Here is a 25,567-nt window from a genome sequence, read left to right as displayed (position 1 = left end):
GGTGAACGCAGGCCAGGCAGCATCTATAGGAAGAGGTACAGTCGACGTTTCCAGCCGAGACCCTTCGTCAGGATGAAGGGTCTTGGCCCGAAACGTGACTGTACCTCTTCCTCTTGATGCTGCCTGGCCTGCTGCATTCACATAGTCATACTTTATTGATTAAGAAGAGTATAAATATAGCAATATAAAACCATAAATAATTAAATAATACGTAAATTATGTAAATCACCAGCATTTTTTAAATGTGTGTTGCTTGAATTTCCAGATTCTGCAGATTTTCTCCTGTTTGAGTTCCTCTAGTATAACTTTACCTAGTGCATTTTTCTGTTTCTTTCAACCCTGGGGAAGTTTCACGAAATAATATCCAGACATATTGTGTCTCCGTCTGAGAAACCAGACAGAGCCTTAACTTGTGATCCCCAATGATTTTAAACATTTAATGGAGCAATACCTCGTATTGGTTTTCACCGTGACTGGCATTACTTGATGCTAATTGCTCCCGTAGACCTGCGGTGTTCCGTTTGCGAGGACAGAATAAGTTGCTCCAGATGGCAGTGGCCTTGGAGTTTATAATTTTTTTTTAGATTTAGACGTACTCAGTTCCTCCCGTGCTCTCCTCCTTTGTGCCCGAACACGGCTCGGAGGCACGCCTGACGTCGCGCGTATTGCGTGCAGAGAGAGGTGGGGCATGCGGCTATGGCTGCTTACGTGAAGGCCGGGGAGACAAGGAGAACGTTCTGAGAGTGGAATGTCTCGGGGTTCGAGGTTCGGGAACGTGGAGCGGTGAGTGCGCAGCGCCGAGCCGAGCGGGCACGGCGTGCTGCAGGGCCAGGATCTGCCGGCCACGTGATTCCCATCTGATGTGTGTCTTTCCTCAATTTGGGTAGTGGGGGGCAAAAATCTCGAGACATTGAAACAACCGGGTGGTTTTGAAAAAGGAGTTTCCTGTCTTTTTTTCAAATTTCTCGCATTGGGGACGAACTGAATCGTTTTATATCGTTGCCTTGAGTGAATCGTGAGATCACTATCGCGAGATTATTTGTATCTTTTTACATATTGGAAGGTGCAAGAATGAAACAGTGGCGGTTTAATGATGTACTTGATCGGCTTGAAAGTAGATATCATAGACTTGAAGTATATTTTTGCAAAACTGGGAACGGTCGTGAGTAAGGGAAGGGCCAATTAGCCACTTGTTAGATAGGATCATTGCGAACGAATTAACACCGGATGGTTTATTTGTATTCATTTCATGTTTTATCATTCTTGTCAGGATATGAGTAAGGAAACCAGCTTCTTGGCCCTGTGGCTCCAGGCAGCCGCTGCTTATCCTCGTTATATCTATGAGTAACAGCCCAGGCGATCAGTCCATGAACCCCCAGCTACCACAATAGTAACCGTCCGGCGTCCTTTCTGTTTCCTTCATCTATCTCAAACCAATTTACATATACTGGTCCACAAACAACATAGGTAAGATTGTCTTTAAAACATCTGTTTGAATGAGGGTTCAGATATTCTAATTTAGGTGCTGCTTAGTCACATTTCCCAAATGAAATCTGGGGAGGAAATTTATCACTAATTATTAATCAAGTAAATTACTTTGCAGTCGTGACAAGGGGTAAAGTGCACCCTTGAATGTGTAATTGAAAGGTTCGCTGTGCATACAGGCTGAAACTGTAAACTTAGTCCATGTTTTATTTTTGTCTTTTGTAATTCGAGTTATGTTGTTCTAACACCGATCTTAAGAAAATAGAAATTTTTAAAAAAGTAGCAACTCAGTTTGGGCGTGCACTTTTTCCAAATCTACGCCGCTTAAGCCTTCGTTGCAAGTCTTTTTCGAAGGTGCTTTCCCCTAGTGAGCATTTGATACTTCCGTCTGATAAAATCATGTTAGCATTACTTCCCACAAATCACCTTACTTCTCATTATTGTCAGTGTACGTAGGATACGGCTTTTTGCGGTTTCAAAACAAATATTAGTGGAGAGATTAATATTTAATTTTAATTTGTAAGATAAGGGTTCATTGTTTGCACCTTGGCATGTTGATTTAAAATTGCACTGACTGCTTCCAAACCAATTGATCGTCACCTTCAGTGCACCTGATGTCTGACTATGCGCCGCCCTTTGCAAAGGCGAATTTGAAAATACTTCCTGCGCTCTCGAGGTTCTCCTGGTCTCGGACCTAACCCTGTCCCTTTGTCCTTAAGGGACACTTTGTCTCTTCTGCCAATGTCCCTCAGTATCACGGTGTTTGGCCATGGCTAATTCCAGACTATTTCAATGCAAGTTTAAAATGCTTCAGTGGCCTACTCCAAAGAACTTCATAAACTTTAATGTTTCAGAAAGTGAATGCACTTGTCTGCGTTCAACTTAAATATTTTGCAGCGTTCAGAGGGAGCTCCCCTGCAGTTTTGTGCAACTGTCAGTCAACAGTATTGCTTCAATACTTTTTAGCTGCAGATCACACTCAAATAATGGAGTATAACTACAGCCTTGGTATGCCAGATAAAGGTGCCATGTTTATTTCGAGGAGATTATTGCGTGGTATAATTTTGGTTCTGATTTGAATAACCGTTGCTTTGCTCCCATTTGTCACTTCAGAATCTACAGCAGCTGAATTTTACTTAGTAAAGTTCAGTATTGAAAGATTGAACAATTATTTTATAGACTAATTGCAAATGTGTTTTTAAATTTTAAGACCAGCTTTTACATATTTTGGATATCAGTACTCTTAGCAGCAGTTCCTTTGCCTGATATCACCAGTCCTATTCTAATCTGTCAGGCAATTACAGGACATTTAAAACTTGTTATCAAGCCTCTTATGTTTTTGCATAATTTATAATATTTTTAGTTTTGTACAAATGTCTGTCATTGTTTTACAGGGCCGGACAGCAACAGTAGAAGCATGGCAATAACTCAGAAAGAAATACTGTATAGCAGCTGGATATTGGTGAAAGGGACAATCCGATTTGCATTTATGGTCATCAACAATTTGGTTGCCATTCCATCCTATGTTTTGTATTTATTAGCCCTTCAGCCTCTGAAATTACTAAACAGTAAACTGTTCTGGCGTATAGAAGGAATAATGTTCAAATGGCTACTGGCTATGGTGTCTTCCTGGGGCTGGACAGCAGGATACACAGGTAAGATTTTGGGAATTGTGTGTAGATCCTGCACTGCTAAATGAAGCACATTTTGATGTCTATATAGTGGTTGTATCTGAACTGAAACTGGTTATCAGTAAAAGGATAGCAAACGGACTTGTTTTTGAACTTCTCAAACCAGCCCTTATTTATTCTGTTATTTGGAAGGTTCAGCGATAGTTTGGTCCATTAGTAATGTAGTATGATCGAAAGGCAGGGAGAATATTTTCAGGTTTTTTTGTGCTCAAGTGGAGAAACAAAACTAAACAATATCCAGTCCACTCAGAATCTTAACTTGACACTTTAAAATGAAATCTGGAGAAATGTACAGAGGCTTCAGTAAGCAATCATTACTTGTAAGTTTTTTTTTGTAAGAAGTAAATTTCTAAGCAATGAGTTAAAGGTAGTTTTTCTATAATAAACAATACCACCTTACCCATAGTAATTTCTCCTTGGAATCTTATTCTTTTTGAATAATGAAAATATATTCATAAATTAAGAAGAAAAACAGGTGAGGATGTAAAAATCCAACACTGCTACTATATCCAGGCTTTGTCACTGCTGTTATTCCCAGTCTGATTAGGTACATGGAATTTCTTGCTTTGTTTTATTTCCCTGCTTTTTGTTTATTCAGTTTGGCACATCTTTTTGTTGGCGGATTGTAATCCAAGAATTTAGAAATGCCACAATGAGCTATAAAGAAGGTGATCCTACATTACTCTTATCTTCCCAGTTCCCCGTGGGCCTGGACAAATCATTAAGCTGACAGTCAGTTGTGGAGAAAAATGAAGATTTAGCCATTTTAGCAAAACTTCAGGTGCATGGTATTGTAAACACAATCAAAATGTTTGAAATACTCAGCAAGTCAAGTAGCACACGTGAGAGAAACAGGTTAATGTTGTAGGTCCTGAAACAGCACGACCTGTTTTTACATCTGACATATAGTTCAACGTAACAGCAGTGGTACTAATCCTGTATGTCTGTAGCCTTATAAAATTGTAAGATATTAAATGCAAAAAAAAAGATGTTAAGTTAGCAGCATTTAATGACATTCTAATGTCACTTGACTTGGGGTTGAGAGAAATAATAAATTAGTCATCGAATTGCAGAGCAGATTTGATGAGCTGAATGCCCTACCTGCTTGTACTTCTGTGTCTTAAAGCCACATGCATTATTTTTATTGGACTATTTCAGGCACAACGGTGTAGTGGTTGTTACTGGCCTATTGAACCAGATACATAAAGCTTGAATCTCACTATGACAACTGAAAGATATAATTTCAAATAACTAAATTAAGTATCATTCCATTTGACATTTCAGTAGTTCGTTCGCATGCTTGCCATGACTATATGCTTGACATTGTTTTCCAAATCTCATTTTTTTTCCCTTTATCTTTGTGGATTCTTTATTTTTATCTTAGTCTGTTGTGTAACTGCAGCTTCATCCTTTTGAAGTGGTCAAGTAACTAAGAGCAATAAAAAATAATTTACTGTAGGAAAACCCAACTACTTTACTCGGATTTGGAGAGGGAAACCCACCTGTCTTTTCAATGTGTTTAATACCAAGTTGTGATTTTGATTCAGGGCGATTGGGAATGGAAAATGAACAGCATTGTTGCTGGAGGATACCATATTCATTAAACAATTTTTAAAGCAGTATTGATTTTTTTTACACTTTTTCTTTCAAAGCGCAACTATTTTTTCTATCCACCTTCGTCGCACTCATCCACAAAAAAAGACAACGCTTAGAAAGGGGTAAGAATTTAACTTCAAACAACATAGAGACAAATTTGAGAAGAGGGGTGGTGAATAGCGGACACAGTATGGATGAACTTGTAGCGCAATTAGAAATTGGCAAGTAACACATTGTAGTCTTCAGAGAGTCATGCCTGAAAGAAGATCACAACTGGAAGCTGCACATCCTATTGAAATGACTGGCAGATGGGCAATGGCTCTACTGGAAAATAAAATCAATCCTTGGCAAGATGTAGAATCTTTGTTGGTAGCGTTAAGACACTGTAAGGGAAAGATACCCCAATGGGATTTGTATACAAGCCAGGATGTGAGGTACAAATGACAACCGGAGATAGACAAGACATGTAAGAAAGTCAATGTTACATCATTGTGGGGAACTTCAATATGCAGGTTGACAAAGAGAATCAGCTTAGATCAGGCTGGATCCCAAGAGAAGGCATTTGTAGAATACCTATGAGATGGCTTTTCTTTTTTTAGAGCAGCTTGTGGTCAAGCGTAGAAGACCATTGGGGTTAGGTGACGTGCGTGGCTCAGGGGTCATGATGCTGCCTTGAGGTCAGGCCATGTGACCGTTCTCAGGGAAGAAAGAACTGTGCTTTCCCACTGCTTCAGGAAGGCAGAATGGGAGCATCCTCAGAGAATTTACAGCCACTTCTGCCGTGCCAGAGACATGAGGCACATGTGGCAGGGAATTCAGAAGCTTACAGACTACCCTGTGTGCTAGTGACCAGGCCAGCAGGCTGAATGTCTTTTATGCCCGGATTGGTGCACAGAACAAAGTGCCAGTGAGGCTGGCACTCTTCCCCACCCCCCACCCCCCCAGGGGAGCAGACGCTTGTCTGGTTGAAACTGGGATGAGAAGGACCATGGCCAGAGTCAACCCATGCAAGGCTGCGGAGCCTGAAATTAGACCAGGTCAGGTTCTAAAAGACTGTGCAGCCCAGTTAACTGAGATGATGATTGATATACTCAACAACTCTCTGGAACAATCCACTTTCAAGGCAGCAACCATCAATGAAAGTGACAGTAACCTGCCTAAATTACTATTGTTCAGTGGCATTAACATCAACTATTATGGAACACAATAAAGCTTTATTTAAAGTTCAAAGTACATTTATTATCAAAGTATGTGTAAATTATACAACCTTGAGATTCATCTGCTTATGGGCAGCCAAAAAACAAGAAACCTCGAAGAACCCAATTTAAAAAAAAGGAATACCAACACCCGATATGCAGAGAAAGGGGGGAGGGAACAAATCATTCAATAATAGAAACAAGCAACGGCATTCTGAACCAAATTGAGTCCATAAACCCGTATCCCAGTGCTGCCAGAGTAGGCCCAAGCCTTAGTTTCAGTTCATCGTAGCGGACAAATCGCCGCAAAACTCGCAGACACGAAGCACGTAGGAGCTGGAGCCAAAGCAGAATTGGAGCCTCAGTGCTACGGAGAGAGGAGTGACCATCACAGGAGAGTGAGTGAAATCAGCCTGACCCTTGCCTCCAGTCCTGACACCCTGCAATTCCTGTCTATCTGGACCGGCATTTAAATATCCAAACACCACATCATGCCTCACATTGGGACCTGAGCCCTGGTGCAGCGATACACTCCAGCCCTAGACCTCACCGCCCAGTGATATGCTCCAGGGCGAGACCCTCGCCCAGCCCGAAGCCGTTCATGACCTTCCCAAATCGGCCCTGCACTTAGATCGATTCAACCTCGTACTCAGTTTAGGTGGACGGGCATCAAAACTCCTCCACCCTGACTCCTTCAAATCGCTCGCTCCAACCGCATCCCCGATTCCGAAAGCATCTTGAACACGTCCGTTCTGGCTTTGCAATGCACCAGAACTACTCATCCCTCGAATCAGCTTTGCCTTTGCTCACCTCTTCATTCATTCTTCCGGCTATATTGGACCCTTTCCAGTTCGCTTATCGCTCGAATCGACCCACTGACAATGCAATAGCCTCTGCCTTGTCTCACCTGGAAAATGGGGTCTTGTATGCCAGGCTGCTGTACTTCATTTTGGCTTTTAACTCCGGTGAGGAAATTGTCCTCAACACCTCCCTCTGCAACTGGATCCTGGATTTCTTAACATAAAGACTACAGTCAGTCCATGCGGACAGCAAAGCATCTAGTCCTGTTACGCTGAGCACGTGCTCCCCAGGGCTGTGTGCTCAGCCTGCTGCTGTCCACACTGCTGACGCACGACTGTGTCGCAGGATTCAGCTCAAACCAAAATACCGGGTTTGTGGATAACACAACAGTAGATGCTCTCATCAACAACAATAGTAAATCGGAATACAGAGGAAATGGAGCAGCTGGTGGACTGAGTGAGAACAGCAGCCTAAGTCTGAACACGGAGGAGACTTGAGAAAATCATTGTGGACTTCTGGAACGTGCAGCTGAAGCATCTGCCTCTGTGAATACATGACTCCTCCGTAGAGAGAGTTAAGTGAATCAGGTTCCTGGGCGTTCACATCACGGACGACGTCACCTGCTCCCTTAATATCACCACCCTGAACAAGAAAGCACAGCAGTATTTCCACTTCCTAAGGAGATTGAGGAAAGGGAGGCTCTTCCTCCATATTAACTGTGTTTTACGGGAGCACTGTTGAGAGCGTCCTGGCAAGTTGCATCTCCATCTAGTATGGGAGCAGTCGAGCATCGGACCAGAAGTCCCTACAAAGGACTGTGAGAATGGCTGACAGGATCACAGGGGTCTCCCAACCATCTATCTCGGACATTTATCAGGATCACCCCCATCATCCACCATCCTCATTGACCTTCTACCATCAGGCAGGGCACTCTGATGCATAAAAATGAGAATGATCAGGGTGGGATGCAGTTTCTTCCCTCAGGCTATTAGGTTTCTGAACTCCCTGCTGCATTGTTCTGTACCTTACAATATTTAATTTATGCACTTAAGATTGTTTTTTAATGTGTACTCCATCTGTAGATTTCCTCTTTACTTTCATAAGTTATATTATGTATACTACAGTGCTTTACACCCTGGTTTAGAGAAACGTCTTGTTTGATGGTATTCATGTATATAGTTAAATTACAATAAGCTTGACAGTGAACCAGATTTGATTAGGGAGTTTAAGGTGAAGAAACTCTTGGGAGACAGTGATCATAATATGATAGAATTCACCTTACAGCTTGAGATAGAGAAACTAAAATCAGAAATTATCAGTATTACAGTTGCGTAATGTTAACGCCTGAGACATGAGAGAGAAGCTGGCCAAAATTGATTGGGAAGGGACCCCAGCAGGGATAACAGTAGGGCAGTGGTGGCAGCAGTTTCTGGGAGTAATTCAGAAGTTGCAAGATCACTTCATCCTGAAAAAGAAAAAGCATTCTAAAGGGAGGAAGACACAACTGTGGCTGACCAGGGAAGTCAAAAGACAGCAAAAATGAAAAGAGAGGGCGTACAATATTGCAAAAAAAAGTTCAAAGAGTGGGAAGCTTTTAAGAATCGACAGAAGGCAACAAATAAAGCAATAAGCAGAAGAAAGATGAAATGTAAAGATAAGCTAGAAAGCAATTATAAAGGAGGATACCAGAAGGTTTTTTTTTCCAGGTATATAAAAAGTGAAAGAGAGGTCAGGGTGGACCTGCTGGAAAATGACGTGGAAACAAAGATGAACCAAATAAGTATTTTCATCAGTCTGCTGTGGAACACACCGGCAACATGCCAGAAATTCAAGAGGTTCGGAGACAGAGATGCAGGTAGTCATTACCACCGAGGGAAGCTGAAAGGTCTGAAGCTGGATAAGTCACCTGGATCAGATGGACTACACCCCAGGGTTCTGAAAGAGGGAGCTGAATGAGATTATGGAGGAACTGGTAATGATCTTTCAATCATCACTAGATTATGAAATGGTTCGGGAGCACTGTAAAATTGCAAATATCATTCCACTCTTTAAGAAGAGTGAGAGGCAAAAAGCTGTAAATTATAGGACAGTTAGCCTGACTTCAGTTGTTGGTATGATTTTGGAGTCCATTATTAAGGATGAGGCTTTTGTTACTTAAAGGCACATGATAAAGTTAGTTGATGTCAGCATGGTTTTCTTGAGGGGAAATCTTGCCTGACAAATCTGTTGGAATTATTTGAGGAAATAACAGGCAGGATGGATAAAGGAGAGTCAATGGATGTTGGTTACTTGGATTTTCAGAAGTCCTTTGACAAGGTGTTGCACTTGAGGCTGTAAAGATGATAAGAGCCCATGGTATTACAGGAAAGATGCTAGTATGGACAGAAGACTGGCTGACTGGCAGGAGGCAAAGATGTTGATGTTGGGTCAGCTGATTTTCAGGTTGTCCATTAATGATGTGGGTAACTGAATTGATGGCTTTGTAGCCAGGTTTGCAGATGAGGGGCAGGGAGTCTGCAGTAGGACTTGGACCGATTAAGAGAATGAGCAAAGAAGTGGTAGATGGAATAACAAATAGTGAAGTGTATGGTCATGAACTTTGGGAGGAATAAAGATGTACACTATTTTCTAAATGGGGAAAGAATTCAGAAATCAGAGGTACAAGTAGACTTGAGTTCTACTGTAGTATTCCCCAAAAAGTTAATTTCCTGATTTGAATCGATAGGAAGGCAGATGCAATGTTAACATTAATTACGAGAGAACTAGAATGTAAAAGCAAGTATGTAATGTTCAGGCATTAAAAGGTGTTGGTCAGACCATATCTGGTCTGTCATGAGCCATCTTGGGCCTCATTTCTGAGGAAGGATGGTGCTGAATTTGGAAAGGGTCTAGAAGCGGTTTACAAGAGTGACCGTGGAAATAAGAGCTAACAGATGTGTTTGAAGACTGGAGACCTGTACTTGCTAGAGTTTTAAAAAGGGATGGCGGGGGGGGGTGCAGAAATTTATTGAAACCTACATGATATTGAAAGGCCTGGAGAGAGTGGGTTTGAAGAGGATGTTTATGTAGTGGGAGAGTCCAGGACCAGAGGGCACAAGCTCAGCATAAACGGTTATCCCTTGAGAACAGAGATCAGGAGGAATTTCCTTAGCTGGAGGGTGGTGAATTCATTGCTAGAGATCCTGTGGGGGGGCCAAGTTACTAGGTATATTTGATGTGGAGGTGGATGGGTTCTAGATTAGTAAGAGTGCATGGGAGAAAGGTAGGAGAACGGCATTGAAGGGGAAAATTTAAATCAGCCATTATTGAATGGCAGAGCAGACTCGATGGACTGACCGGCCAAATTCTGCTGTTGTGTTTTATATCGACCTACAGCTCCTAGATGATCAAGCCACCTATTTCTGCCTTCCTTCTCTCAACCAAAATTTTGTTCCATTTGACAAGGTTTCACCCTGTAGGCTTATTCAGAAAGTCAGAAGGCATGGGATCCAGGGAAGTTTGGCCAGGTGGATTCGGAATTGGCTTGCCTGCAGAAGGCAGAGGGTGGTGGTGGAGGGAGTACACTCGGATTGGAGGATTGTGACTAGTAGTGTCCCAACAGGAATGGGTTCTGGGACCTCTACTTTTCGTGATTTTTATTAACGACCTGGATCTGGGGGTAGAAGGGTGGGTTGGCAAGTTTGCAGACGACACAAAGGTCGGTGGTGTTGTGGATAGCGTGGAGGATTGTCGAAGATTGCAGAGAGACATTGATAGGATGCAGAAGTGGGCTGAGAAGTGGCAGATGGAGTTCAACCCGGAGAAGTGTGAGGTGGTACACTTTGGAAGGACAAACTCCAAGGCAGAGTACAAAGTAAATGGCAGGATACTTGGAAGTGTGGAGGAGCAGAGGGATCTGGGGGTACATGTCCACAGAACCCTGAAAGTTGCCTCACAGGTAGACAGGGTAGTTAAGAAAGCTTATGGGGTGTTAGCTTTCATAAGTCAAGGGATAGAGTTTAAGAGTCGCGAGGTAATGATGCAGCTCTATAAAACTCTGGTAAGGCCACACTTGGAGTATTGTGTCCAGTTCTGGTCACCTCACTATAGGAAGGATGTGGAAGCATTGGAAAGGGTACAGAGGAGATTTACCAGGATGCTGCCTGGTTTAGAGAGTATGCATTATGATCAGAGATTAAGGGAGCTAGGGCTTTATTCTTTGGAGAGGAGGAGGATGAGAGGAGACATGATAGAGGTGTACAAGATATTAAGAGGAATAGATAGTGGATAGCCAGCGCCCCTTCCCCAGGGCACCACTGCTCAATACAAGAGGACATGGCTTTAAGGTAAGGGGTGGGAAGTTCAAGGGGGATATTAGAGGAAGGTCTTTTACTCAGAGAGTGGTTGGTGTGTGAAATGCACTGCCTGAGTCAGTGGTGGAGGCAGGTACACTAGTGAAATTTAAGAGACTACTAGACAGCTATATGGAGGAATTTAAGGTGGGGGGTATTATATGGGAGGCAGGGTTTGAGGGTTAGCACAACATTGTGGGCCGAAGGGCCTGTACTGTGCTGTACTATTCTATGTTCATGGCTCAGCTGGACAGCCCTTGCTTCATTTGCTTTTATAATTAGCCAGTTCAATGGTGTCCTTCCTTACATAGTTTCCCTAATATGTCTCATCCTAGGCCCTCTTGGTATTGCCCTTCAGTGACACCATTTAGACAAATTGATTTATTGGTGTCAAGCTCTTCCCTTTCACTGCATTTTGATCCCTCAACTGCCTTTGCATTATCAGTTTGCTTTTTTACCAACAGTCGTAGTGAGTTGTAAATTTTTTCTGGAAGAATATTGAATAGTTATGTCTGACAGTTTAGTTCCCTCAATCAACTGGGAGCCCTCTATCCTTGCCTAACATTCGTATCACGTTGAATCAGATGGTTTGCAACTTCTTATCTTCCATTCCAGTTTCAGCTTTCGATACCAAAACTGCTTGCTTTCACATTAAGGTGTTTTCTGGTCCTGGTCCTTATTTCAACCCATGAACTTTACATTTGTACACTTGCACTAAACCAGTGCTCTTCTGGCTGGTGTCTTCTGTGAATTCCAGAGGATATGAAAACTACTTTGCATGTCAAATCCTGTCCGTTACCCATTGTTGCTAGACTGCACTGGCTTCCTTCCAGTTTTGATGTCTTTGTCTTGTCCTTTGGTACCAAGTAAGACTGAGCTGTATATACATTGTTTGAGCAAATGTTTTTCTCTTGATTCAAGAGTTTCTTGTTAGTAGTTGTTGTTGGCAGAAGGTGATTCTACATTATTGCTGACCAAAATGCTTTTCTAACCGAAAGGAGTAGCAAAGTATCTTTTCATTAATTCCTTGTTACTAAAATTAGTTAGGGAATGCATAAGTGGTGAACATTAGTCAAGGCTTTGTTCAGATTTATTTATCCTTTTTAAGATTTTTCGGGTTTTGTTTTTGCACATTAATATATTGCTCAGAGCTGCACTCCACTCTGTTTCCATGGTTTTGATGTGGGAGTGCTACTTGGCAACTTTCCACAATGTCCTGGTAAGTACAGTGTCTGAACTTTCTGTTTCCCTCCTATTATTAATGGTGACCCATTTACCTAACCTCGAGCAGAGTCAACTAGTTAAACCAGTAGCTTCTCCTGAATGAACAGATATATAAACATCTCTTTTTCCTGAAAAGCTGAAGAATATTCCAATATTACATGAAGGATTAGCATAATGCAATACAGATTTGAATGATATAATTTATGAACTATTTAATTTGATCAGAGATGGCCATAGCAAAAATATGCAAAGACTGCTAATGTTGAGCAGGAGGTAGAATTTGCAAGCCAAATTTTTTTTCTTTCAGAAGATTCCCTGTCATGAGCTCCATATTTTCTTGAACTACTCCAGTAAATTTATGAAGCAAGACCACAATAACATAAGCCTGCTTCAAGTTGCGTACCACCATACTAAGTGTTTAGCTGGTTGGTCCTCCGTATGCTTTCTCAGACATTATCCACGGCTACTGATAGGCTCTGTGCTTTATGTAATAGCCATTATGCCATTTACTTCCGCAGCCCCGTCTTCCTCAGATCCCACCGTCAACTCCTGGGCCCTCAGAGGCTCCATCTTCCTCTCACCCCAACACTCCCCTCTCCACTGACACCACCAGCCTCCCCCCTCCCCCCCCGATCCCAGCTCTCATCCGTGCCGGATCTTTACTATCCCCTCCGACCTTCAACTGTTGGAGGCAGAACGCTCTGTTCTCAGTAAGGGCCTCACGTTTGTCCCCCTTCGCCCACACCTCAGCGAGTTCCGTGTTCGCCACGATGCGGAACTTTTCTTTCTCCATCTCTGAGCCTACTTCTTCGGCAAGGACTCTTCCACCCCCACCGATGATCCCTTCTCCCGTCTTCAACCCTCCTCTTCTTCATGGACACCCCGCTCTGGTCTTCTGCCTGCTCTGGATCTCTTTATTGCCAACTGCCGACGGGACATCAACCGTCTCGACTTCACCGCACCTTGTCCCCACTCCAACCTCACTCCTTCGGAACGCTCTGCTCTCCACTCCCTCCGCACTAATCCTAACCTTATTATTAAACCCGCTGATAAGGGGGGTGCTGTTGTAGTCTGGCGTACTGACCTCTAGCTTGCCGAGGCGCAGCGACAACTCGCGGATACCTCCTCTTATTTACCCCTCGATCGTGACCCCACTAAGGAGCACCAGGCCATTGTCTCCCACACCATCACTGACTTTATCCGCTCAGGGGATCTCCCATCCACTGCTACCAACCTTATAGTTCCTACACCCCGCACTTCCCGTTTCTACCTCCTACCCAAGATCCACAAACCTGCCTGTCCTGGCCGACCTATTGTCTCAGCTTGCTCCTGCCCCACCGAACTCATTTCTGCATACCTCGACACTGTTTTATCACCCCTTGTTCAATCCCTTCCGACCTATGTTCGTGACACTTCTCACGCTCTTAAACTTTTCGATGATTTTAAGTTCCCTGGCCCCCACCGCTTTATTTTCACCATGGATGTCCAGTCCTTATATACTTCCATCCCCCATCAGGAAGGTCTCAAAGCTCTACGCTTCTTTTTGGATTCCAGACCTAATCAGTTCCCCTCTACCACCACTCTGCTCCGTCTAGCGGAATTAGTCCTTACTCTTAATAATTTCTCCTTTGGCTCCTCCGATTTCCTCCAAACTAAAGGTGTAGCTATGGGCACCCGTATGGGTCCTAGCTATGCCTGCCTTTTTGTTGGGTTTGTGGAACAATCTATGTTCCGTGCCTATTCTGGTATCTGTCCCCCACTTTTCCTTCGCTACATCGACGACTGCATTGGCGCTGCTTCCTGCACGCATGCAGAACTCGTTGACTTTATTAACTTTGCCTCCAACTTTCACCCTGCCCTCAAGTTTACCTGGTCCATTTCCGACACCTCCCTCCCCTTTCTAGATCTTTCTGTCTCTGTCTCTGGAGACAGCTTATCCACTGATGTCTACTATAAGCCTACTGACTCTCACAGCTATCTGGACTATTCCTCTTCTCACCCTGTCTCTTGCAAAAACGCCATCCCCTTCTCGCAATTCCTCCGTCTCCGCCGCATCTGCTCTCAGGATGAGGCTTTTCATTCTAGGATGAGGGAGATGTCTTCCTTTTTTAAAGAAAGGGGCTTCCCTTCCTCCACTATCAACTCTGCTCTTAAACGCTTCTCCCCCATTTCACGTACATCTGCTCTCACTCCATCCTCCCACCACCCCACTAGGAATAGGGTTCCCCTGGTCCTCACCTACCACCCCACCAGCCTCCGGGTCCAACATATTATTCTCCGTAACTTCCGCCACCTCCAACGGGATCCCACCACTAAGCACATCTTTCCCTCCCCCCCCTCTCTGCATTCCGCAGGGATCACTCCCTACACAACTCCCTTGTCCATTCGTCCCCCCCCATCCCTCCCCACTGACCTCCCTCCTGGCACTTATCCGTGTAAGCGGAACAAGTGCTACACATGCCCTTACACTTCCTCCCTTACCACCATTCAGGGCCCCAGACAGTCCTTCCAGGTGAGGCATCACTTCACCTGTGAGTCGACTGGGGTGATATACTGCGTCCGGTGCTCCCGATGTGGCCTTTTATATATTGGTGAGATCCAACGCAGACTGGGAGACCGCTTTGCTGAACATCTACGCTCTGTCCGCCAGAGAAAGCAGGATCTCCCAGTGGCCACACATTTTAATTCCACATCCCATTCCCATTCTGACATGTCTATCCACGGCCTCCTCTACTGTAAAGATGAAGCCACACTCAGGTTGGAGGAACAACACCTTATATTCCGTCTGGGTAGCCTCCAACCTGATGGCATGAACATTGACTTCTCTAACTTCCGCTAGGCCCCACCTCCCCCTCATACCCCATCTGTTACTCATTTTTATGCACACATTCTTTCTCTCACTCTCCTTTTTCTCTCTCTGTCCCTCTGAATATACCTCTTGCCCATCCTCTGGGTCACCCCCCCCCCCTGTCTTTCTTCCCGGACCTCCTGTCCCATGATCCTCTCGTATCCCCTTTTGCCTATCACCTGTCCAGCTCTCGGCTCTATCCCTCCCCCTCCTGTCTTCTCCTATCATTTTGCATCTCCCCCTCCCCCTCCAGCTTTCAAATCCCTTACTCACTCTTCCTTCAGTTAGTCCTGACGAAGGGTCTCGGCCTGAAACGTCGACTGCGCCTCTTCCTATAGATGCTGCTTGGCCTGCTGCGTTCACCAGCAACTTTGATGTATGTTGCTTGAATTTCCAGCATCTGCAGAATTCCTGTTGTATGCCGTTTACTTTCTGATTTTTGAGTGCTGGCACCATATGTAATTTTAACTATGGTGCTGTGCATGTAACCACTTTCACAGGTTATGCCTGAAGTTAACTTGGGCTGAGGGCTTGTGTTCCGTGATTGTAGGCAAGCAGACAAAAGTACCTCACCTGGCATTTCAGCTGGTTACCTCCAATAATTCAACAATACTATTAATTAATTGTGATTTCAAGGGGGGAAATATCTCAGTAACTTAAATAACTTTTGTTGCTTGTCCACATCCCATTCGACATTTTAATAGTTTGTTCACTTGCCTGCTATAACAATACTTGACATTTATTTTTTAATATTTTCATAATCTGATTTTTTTTCCTTTTTATCTTGGCAGTTTTGTAACTTTATTATCTTGGTCTGTTGTGCTTGTGGAATGGTCTCCTTTTCCTTTCTGGCTTTATGTTGATTGTTTTCTACGTCACACACGTTAACTCTGCTTCCCAGTGGTAGATACAATGTAAATGTTACCCGTTGCTGTGTGAACTTGATCCCATTTATCAATCATCTATAGAATGCTGATGTACGTTTCATACTATGGCAAATCTGAAGCGAAAGGTGCACAGTGCTTCATTCTGACCTTTTATTCTTTGTAAAGAGACTCTAGACATTTGAGGCCAGTTAAGAAGAGGGGGAAGGTGTGTAGCTGCCTGCAATCATATTAGTATTGAGGGATGTGTAATTGAAAGGTTGCTCCTGTAGGGTCAGTAGATCAGAAGCACCTGTTATTTGTAAGATTTAGAGAGAATAATAGTAGTTTACAATTACTGATACTTTTTATACTGTGTGATATTACTAGTCTAATGATTAATCCAATGGAACAATGCCCAGCATTGTGACAGGTGCAAAGTACAGTACCTGGAGTAATCCTTGTGCTGTTTTGTGAAAAAGTGTCATGAATACTGCACTTAGACTTCTTAAAACGATGGGACAGTGATCTCATGCAATGTGTAATGTGAAGGTCAGCAATGAAATGTTTGTTTTGTACAGACACCAATCCAACAATAGAAATTAACTTCTCTACTTGCTAATAAGTCATGAGTTGGAAAAATTGGAAATTGTCATTGGGAAATAAGTAAAAATAAGGAATTCAGAACAATTTAAATAAACTGTGAATGAAACTTTAGCACTTGTCTCTACAGAATAGAAATCGTTAATCTTTATCAAAGTCCACTTCAATGATCAGGAGTTATTTAACAGGAGAGTTAGCTCGCACTGCCTAATTACACCTATGTGACCAGTTCACCTACTGACACGTGACTTTGGAATGTGAGAGGAAACCCACAGGCACATGGGGAGAGAATGTGGTGGGATTGAACCCGGGTTACATAGCAGTAATAATATAGTCCTGTGCCGTCCAAGTTCATCTTGCAAGACAAACTAGGCTGTACTCTCCAAGCCCGCAGTGAGAGTAAATTAAACCTCCACTAAAAATTGAAAAGCAAGTTGCTCTTTCTGACCAACCACCAAGCATAGGTTGACGCTTCCCTTCCACGACCAGAGCTTTCTTTCCCCATTATTTTCTGATTCATCATGATATTTGCACTTTATATTTTGAGAACTGCAGTCATGAAGGAAATTAATATCACTCTTTTAAATTAATCTTTTAATAATACTTGGGTGTTTTTACCTTTAACTGTTTTTTCTGGAAAACTTACTCATTAATGCTATTAAGACCATAAGACATAGGTGCATTATTAAGCCATCTGGCCCATCGAGTCTGCTCCGCCATTCAGTCATGGCTGATCCTTTTTCTCCCCCCTCCTCCCCACCCCCAGTTCCCAGCCTTCTCCCCGTAACCTTTGATGAAATGTCCAATCAAGAACATATCAGTCTCTGCCTTAAAATTCACCACCCTTTGGCTAAAGAAATCTCTCCACATCTCTGTTTTGAAAGGGTGCCCCTCTATCCTCAGTCTGCACCCTCTTGTCCTAGACTCTCCCACCATGGGAAACATCCTTTCCATATCTACTCTGTCGAGGCCTTTCAATATTCAAAAGGTTTCAATGAGATCCCTCTCATTCTTCTGAATTCCAGCGAGTACACACCCAGAGCCATCAAATGTTCCTCTTATGATAACCTTTTCATTCCTGGAATCATCCTTGTGAACCTCCTCTGGACCCTCTCCAATACCAGCAACACTCACAACACGCTGGAGGAAATCAGCAGGTCGGGCAGCATACGTGGAAAAGATCGGTCGATGTTTCGGGCCGGAACCCTTCGTCAGGATCACATCTTTTCTAAGATGAGGGGCCCAAAACCGTTCACAATACTCAAGGTGAGGCCTCACTGGTGCCTTATAAAGCCTCAGTATCACAACCTTGCTCTTGTATTCTAGACCTCTTGAAACAAATGCTAACATTGCATTTGCCTTCCTCACCACTGACTCTACCTGTAAGTTAACTTTAGGGTGTTCTGCACAAGGACTCCTAAGTCCCATTGCATCTCAGATTTTTGGATTTTCTTCCCATTTAGAAAATAGTCCACACGTTTATTTCTACTACCAAAGTGCATGACCATTCATTTTCCAACATTGTATTTCTTTTGCTACTTTCTTTCCCAGTCTCCTAATCTGTCTAAATCCTTCTGCAACTTTCTTGTTTCCTCAACACTGCCTGCCCCTCCACCTATCTTCATATCAAGGCCAGTTTCTTGTTCTTGTATTGGTTATAGAATTTTTTGCATTGAAACTGACTCTTGGGCCCGAGTTGGTCTGTGCCAATTTTTGTGTAGTGTAGCCTCCTCTCAATTAAACTTCACCCCATCAGCATTATCGAGTTTATTGTCCCCTCCGTGGTTGCATGGTATCTTTTAAATACTTCTGAAAAATTCTGTTATGTTTAAGCCTATAAAACTATTTTAAATGCTGCTTTATGGGAGGACGAATGTTTTTATGCGAGGAGTATGCTGGTGAAGGAAGGGAAGGAATATTCATGTTAGAGAATGTCAGTTTCTCAGCTTGTGCACCCACTGTCGGCTTCATAGATTTTCAAGTCGAGTAGACCAGGCATTCACAGTAGCATTTCCCTGAATATGTGTCTCAATTGTCAGAAGAATCTGAGGGAAGATGAGTAAATGGTATGAAGTCATCCTGCCAAAAGAATACACCCAAATCATGCTGAAAGGAACAAAGTCTTTCCAGTGTGTGGCTCATTGCTGCCACAAGATGTTTATCAGTATTGGAGGAGAAGATGGCGCAACGGCAGCGTGTGCAGCCACTCCAGTAGTGATGTCTGTAATCTGTCAAGTAGGGGACCGTGCACAATTCTGATTTGATGGAGACAAATGTGAGAGTACGGAGGAACATCTGGAAATCTTTTGAAATACCCGCTTTGCTGCCGCTGCTACTGTGTGGTAACCGGAATCTCCGGAGCAGAAGGCCCTGAAATCCTCGGCTTTGCGTGTTTCAGTGGCCGGGGCGAGGTCGAAGGTGCTCGGCAGAGGATGGCGCTCAGGAGGCTGTATTGGAGAGGCTGGTCAGAAGCTGGAAGTTTTCGGATGGATAGACTCAGTGTCGGCTGTGGTCAGCTGCTTCCAAGGCATCGGCAAGTTGGCGGTGCCTGGAGGTTTATGGCAGGGAGTTTCTCCCTTTTGCCATCCCTATCGGGGACTCGGGAGTTGATCGACTCGGGGACTTTTGAGATTTTATTTACTGTGCCCATGGTTTGTTCTTCATCAAATTATGGTATTACTTTGCACTGCTGTAACTATATGTTATAATTATGTGGTTCTGTCAGTGTTAGTCTTTGGTTTGTCCTGTTTTCTGTGATATCACTCCGAAGAAACGTTGTATCATTTCTTAATGCATGTATGCATTTCTAAATGACAATAAAAGAGGACTGAGTGTTCTCCTAATCTAAAAGTACCAATTACCTAAAGCACAGTGCTGGTGTGGTTCAGGGACAATGCTGTTGATAGTTTCATGTAATAAGGTTAGGTGAGTTCCAATAGATAGATCATTCTAATAGTCATGGAGAAAACTTTCTCCAGGAAAGTTTTCTACTACCTGAGCATCTTACTACAGCTACTACGGATCTCAGCCCCAGTTGTATTTTAATAAACTACATTGAGGCAGAAATGTATTTAATTGTTCAAAAACATGAGCTAAGTTGAATTTTTAAAAAATTAATTTGGGGAACCCAGGAAAAGGAGGTTCTGTTGTGCAGTTTTAAAGCTGTTCTCTTAAGTCAGATATATTGTGTTTTAATTCATGGTTAGAATCTGGTCTTGTGCGTTGTTTTGCAATTTTTTAAGGTATAAAGATCCGCTCCAACTTGTCGACTGGCACCTCTGGTTCACAACAAGTTCTTTGGCTTTTCACTCAACACTGAAACACCTGGACAGTAAAGATGCATATATCAAGATGCTCTTTATCAACTGCAGCTTGGCATACAATACTATCGTCCCCTCAAAACTAGCCAATAAGCTTCAGGAGCTTGGCCTCAATACCTCCTTGTGCAATTGGTTTCTCTATTTCCTCATTTGACCCCAGTCAGTTTGGATTGGCAGCAACATGTCCTCCTCTATCTCCATCAGCTCAGGGGCACCACAAGGCTTTGGCTTGGCCCCCCCACTCTACTTATGACTGTGTGGCTAAGTAAAGCTCCAAGGCCATATTTAAATTTGCTGACGACACCACTGTCGTTGGCTGAATCAAAAACGGTGATGAATCAGTGTACAGGAGGAAGAGTGAATATTTGGTTGAGTAATCCCACAACAACAAACTCTCACTCAATGTCAGCAAGACCAAGGAGCGGATTATTAACTTCAGGAGAAGGAAACTGTGGTCTTTGGGCCAGTCCTCGTCGAGGGATCAGAGTTGGAGAGGGTCAGTAACATTAAATTCCTCGGTATTATCATTTCGAAGGATCTGTCCTCAGCCCAGCACGTAAATACAATTACAAAGAAAGCACTGCAGCACTTCTACTTCCTTAGAAGTTTGTGAAGATTCAGCATGACATCTAAAAGTTTGACAAATGTCTATAGATGTGTGGTGAAGAATATGTTGACTGGTTGCATCACAGCCTCATATGGAAAAAACAATGCCCTTGACGGGAAAAGTAGTGGATATGGCCCAGTCAATCACGGGTAAAATCCTCCCCACCGTTGAGCATATCTGCACGGTGCACTGTCACAGGAAAGCAGCATCCATCATCAGGGATCCCTGCCACCAAGGCCATGCTCTCCTCTTGCTGCTAACCTTCAGCAAGAAGGTACAGGAGCCTCAGGACTCTCACCACCAGGCTCAGGAACAGTTATTACCCCTCAGCCATCACATTCTTGAACTAGTGGGGCTAACTTCACTTGCCCCATTAGTGAACTGTTCTCACAACCTGTGGACTCCTTTCAGAGACTCTTTGTCTCATGTTCTTGATATTTATTGGTTGTTATTATTTCTTTTTTTCTTTTGTATAGTGTGCTGTCTTTTGCACGTTGGTCATTTGTCTCCTACTGTGTGCAGTCTTTCATTGATTCTATTATGGTTCTTGGATTTACTGAGTGTGCCCACAAGAAATCATATTTCAGGGCTGAATATGATGAAATATCGATTATAAATATTACTTTGAGCTTTTGTTTGCTGACAATTATTCTGCTTCCTGATATCCTGACTTCTGAAATGTAGTAAAGCCACATGTGTTTTCAAAGCTCGTAGTATAGCTAACTGTTGAAAAACAAATATAGTTAAATTTCATCAGACTCTCTCACTTTTGTCAGGATAGGGTACACTACTTAATTTTCATTGTTGCAGCCTTGGAGCTACTGTGGAAAGTTGATGTGTTTATAATATAACGCAAGAATAATGGATTAAATACAATTTTTTAAAAATGTTGCTAATAAAAACATCAATTAATGCTGAATTACCAACTACAAAGTAGCAATGATAGTTGTAATAAAAAAAAAGTCTATCAGTATGATATGAGTATTACAGAGTGGAAAAGCATGGAGGCGGGGGATTAGATTGGATGTTCCCAATCTCTTTTGCTGTGCCTTATTTTTTTTCCCAGCTATATCTTTGCTCCTAGATTCAATGTTGAATAGAACTTTTTTTATATCACTGATTTCTGTCCCATTATCCTTTTTAAACTAGTTTACTATGCTCAACTACAGTTCATAAACTAAGGGATTATTTTTAAAATATGTAATTATGTGCTAATATGGAAATCAGGCATTGTTCAGTCTGATTCAGATTGTTTTGGAAAAACTTGCAGTACAAGAAGCAGCACTGGAAATGCTTGAGTAATTTTTGTTCTGCATGATTTATTTTTGGTGTGGCTTCCTCTTTTCGTTCAATGAATTCTGTCTGCTGTCTTTTTAAATGCAGACAATAGCAGGACCCTGACTGCTTGTAACAGTGAGATGACCTTCAAGCTGTGAAAGACGGCTATGATGTTAGTAGTCTGCTACTAGGTTGTGTTGTAGCATGCTTTTCTTTATTTTATAATTAACTTCCAGAACTTGTGATGTATTGATATAGTAATCTAATCATTTGTGTATATTCTAGAGTCCAGCCAAAGGGCTGCAACTGGAGAACTGCATAGTTTATCTCCACGGAGCAAATTGATTTGCTGACCTCCATACTCATGGTAGTGGGTTACATTGCACGTTCTATTCTTTCCTTCCAACACCACTCATTCCAGTCTTGGCCTTTGCTTGTAATAGACATTTAGTCTAGCTCCTGACACTAATTCCTTCAAACAACAAATGTTCTGATAGTTGGTTCACGAAAGGACATGTTGCAGTTTATAGTTCATTTTTAAAAAAAATTTAAGAACTGCATACAATTACATTCAGCATCTGCGGTGCAGTCTGACCCGTAGGAATGGCATGGTTCAGTGAGATGTCCCTTCAGTCAGATATCCCTTTTGCCTTTTGATACGCCTCTTGATGGAACTTCAGAGACGTGGTTTCATGGACGTTTTATAGCATAGAGCAGGCCTTCGGTCCCACCAACTCTAAGTCGCTCAATGTACTGGAATCTCATTTACCACATTAGCTCTGTAGCCTTCAATGCCTTAGCAATTCAGGTGTTAGTCAAGATGATTCTGAAATTAATTATTTTATCACTCTAACTGAAATAACCTTTTAATTAAGATTTACATTATGGGGCTGGATGACCTTCAGGAATTTGCGGTAAGTGACATGAGCAATTTTTACATCTGATCACAAGAGTATACTGAGAAATGAGTTTAAGTTGATTCCAAGGTTGGTTCTTAATGTATGTTGAGCTACACAACTTGTTCTTCTGTCAGATGGACATTTCCTGCAGCTCAGCCTATGAATTGCCTGAAGGACATTACAAAGACACATTCGTTTGCATAGCTTAATCACTCAACAAACCTCGAGCATAAAGAGTAAAGGTTTGTGCATTTGTTTATATGTGCTTTAAAATAGTTTTCGTTTGAAATTTCAGCCACCTTAGTCCTTTATGTACCAAAATCTTTATTTTAACTGAATTTTGAATTTAACATCTTTTGTCTTTGAGTTCTTCACGACAACTCAGGCTATTCAATGTTGCTGGGTGGTGAAGGTCTGGTATGGTTGATATTGGGAAAGAGCTGTAGATTACGTTGTGGGTAGCTTTCTTTGAAGTCAGTGAGGAGTGCTTTCATTGCACTGCTGGCTTTCCTCAAACCAATTCCCCGCACAATAATTTTCAGAAAAAAAAGACCCAACTTCCCCTCCTGTAGCCAGACACGATATTTTTATGATATGGCACAAGGTCAGTAGTTCTATATTTCACATTTGGTCTCCTTTTGTTTGTTTGGGATTGGGCCTAAGTAAAAGGAGCAGGTATGTGTCTTGGGCCAGGTCCATGGCAGAATTTTCTACTTGGACCAAAACCTTCCACACATTGAGACATCTTCAAGGACAATATGTACTTCTGTTTTGATTATGTAATTTATGGCTCCTCTGATGATTGGTACTTGCAGTACTTGGCTTATCCATGAATTGGCTTCATGTGCATTTACCCATGTAGGGTTTATTAAAAGCAGCCAAAATCATTCCAGTGATTCCTTTGCTCATCTTAATTAATTTACTTGGCCATTTTTTTTTGTTTGATTCATTATTCCATGAAGGTCATCAGACAACATGTCAAGAAACGTGCCTGAGTAGGTCTTCAGGAAAATATAAGGCCCCTACTTAAGTTATAGAACCAAAAGTTACATTCCTGTATATAATTTTACAAAAACAAATGCAGTGTATATTTGTACATGACCCTTGCTATAGCAGCTGCAGTCACAATGGGTATAAAGGAGGTTCAGGGTTTCTATGAATAGTGTATGCTGTGAGTTCAGGTTAGTAAGTGAGTGAGTCTCGGAAGGGGCAGGAAGTGAGGTAAACTTGAAGAGTGTGGCACTTGTTACGAGAATACACATAAAATTAAGATGTTTGCTGGCCTGGGCTAGCATCAGTGGCATCAGCAGTTGGTCTGCCACCTGCCCTCAGGGGAAGGAGAGATAAGGAACAATGGAGCAGCGTCTGGAGATGTGTAATGAAGGGATGTGGGAGGAAGAGCTGTCTGGAGCGGCTCCCCCCTTTGAACCCTGAACTGTTTGAAGTGATGGACAGGCGATACCCCAGCAGGGGGATAAAAAGGGACAGGTTCGCTAAGACAGACACACACGCCACCCGAGGTAACGAGACCCTGGAAGCGGTGCGCTTCTCACGAGTGGGTGAGAAGTGCCAGACAACGACAAGGGTGGAAAGGTACGATCAGCGGGAACCCGGTGTGTGTCCGCCCTTGCCTGGGTGCCGGGTTCACTGCAGAGGATCGACCGCATCTGGAGGAGGGGTCACAGTCGGTGACCTCAGGTGACATCACCAAGGACCCGCCCAAATGCTGTTTGTGAGCCATCTCGCTGGTCTGTGAGTGAAGCTGTGCTGAATGATGAGTTGTTCCTATTCTATGTCTCTCTTCCCCACCTTGTCCATCGCCATGACAACGATTACTGCGAACTGAACTACTAAACTGGACTGAACTTTGAGTCATTTTGAAATTGGTCATTTACCCCTAGACAACGATAGAGCTTGATTGATGCTGTTATCTTAATTCTGTGCACATGTGTGGTTATCATTGTTGAATTGTTGCATTTATTATCCTTTCGATTACTGTGTTGCTTGTTTCTTTAATAAAACTTTCTTAGTTCTAGTACTCCAGACTCCAACTGGGTGATCCATTTCTGCTGGTTTGGCAACCCAGTTACGGGGTACGTAACATAAGTGGGGTTCTCGTCCGCGATTTTGAACGCTAAATTTGGGACGGAGTAAATTGATTGGGTTAAAATTCCCGAAAGAAAGAAAAGACAAACAGCAGAAATGGAGGTTGAGGAATTTATAAAGGCGCCGACCTTGGAGGCATTAGAGGATGCCAGGAAATCGGAATTGATAGCTGTGGCCAAACGGGTGAATCTTGCTAAGGTGAAGTCGACAATGAGGAGAGAGGAGATACACAGAGCTATTGTAGAGCACTATGTATCTAAAGGTGTGTTTCCCCAAGGTGAGCTGGGGGTGGTGTCTATTGAAAAACCTGCAGGAGACGCGGTACAGGTACAGCTTGAAAAACTGAGACTCGAGCACGAGTTCCGGGTACGGCAGTTAGAACACGAAGAGAAGCAGTTAGAAAGGCAGGAGAAAGAGAGAGAGTTAGAAAGGCGGGAGAAAGAGAGAGAGTTAGAAAGGCGGGAGAGAGAGAAAGAGGTAGAAAGGCAAGAGAGAGAAAGACAGTTGGAGAGAGAGGAGAAACAGAGGGAAAGGGAATTTGAGCTGGAGAAGTTAAAGATAAGGGCCGAGCAGGGGCTCGTGCCGAACCAAGGTGGAGGGTTCCGGGCGACCCAGGAGGTTAGGCTGGTTCCCCCATTTGACGATACCGATGTGGATCGGTACTTTCTCCATTTCGAAAAAGTGGCCATAAGTCAGGAATGGCCGAGGGATAAGTGGGT

General features: G+C 43.0%; 1 protein-coding gene across 3 annotated transcripts in view; it reads left to right on the top strand.

The window, feature by feature from the left end:
- Positions 1–453: 453 nt before the first annotated feature.
- lpgat1 (lysophosphatidylglycerol acyltransferase 1) overlaps positions 454–25,567 on the top strand; it is an 82,030-nt gene continuing 56,916 nt past the window's right edge. Inside the window, exons 1-3 of one of the 3 annotated variants that reach the window (XM_063055827.1) lie at positions 454–783; positions 1,271–1,467; positions 2,880–3,140. In XM_063055827.1, the coding sequence (XP_062911897.1) occupies positions 2,903–3,140 (238 nt within the window). In that variant the 5' untranslated portion in view covers positions 454–783; positions 1,271–1,467; positions 2,880–2,902. Of the gene's footprint in view, positions 784–1,270; positions 1,468–2,219; positions 2,494–2,879; positions 3,141–25,567 lie in introns of those variants that run through there. The other 2 variants (XM_063055828.1, XM_063055826.1) reach the window with 2 other exon arrangements.

The sequence above is a fragment of the Mobula hypostoma genome, chromosome 8 (genome assembly GCF_963921235.1).
Source record: "Mobula hypostoma chromosome 8, sMobHyp1.1, whole genome shotgun sequence".
Taxonomy (NCBI): Eukaryota; Metazoa; Chordata; class Chondrichthyes; order Myliobatiformes; family Myliobatidae; genus Mobula; species Mobula hypostoma.
The sequence above is the reverse complement of the archived record's forward strand: the minus strand, read 5'-3'. Positions and strand labels throughout refer to the sequence as shown.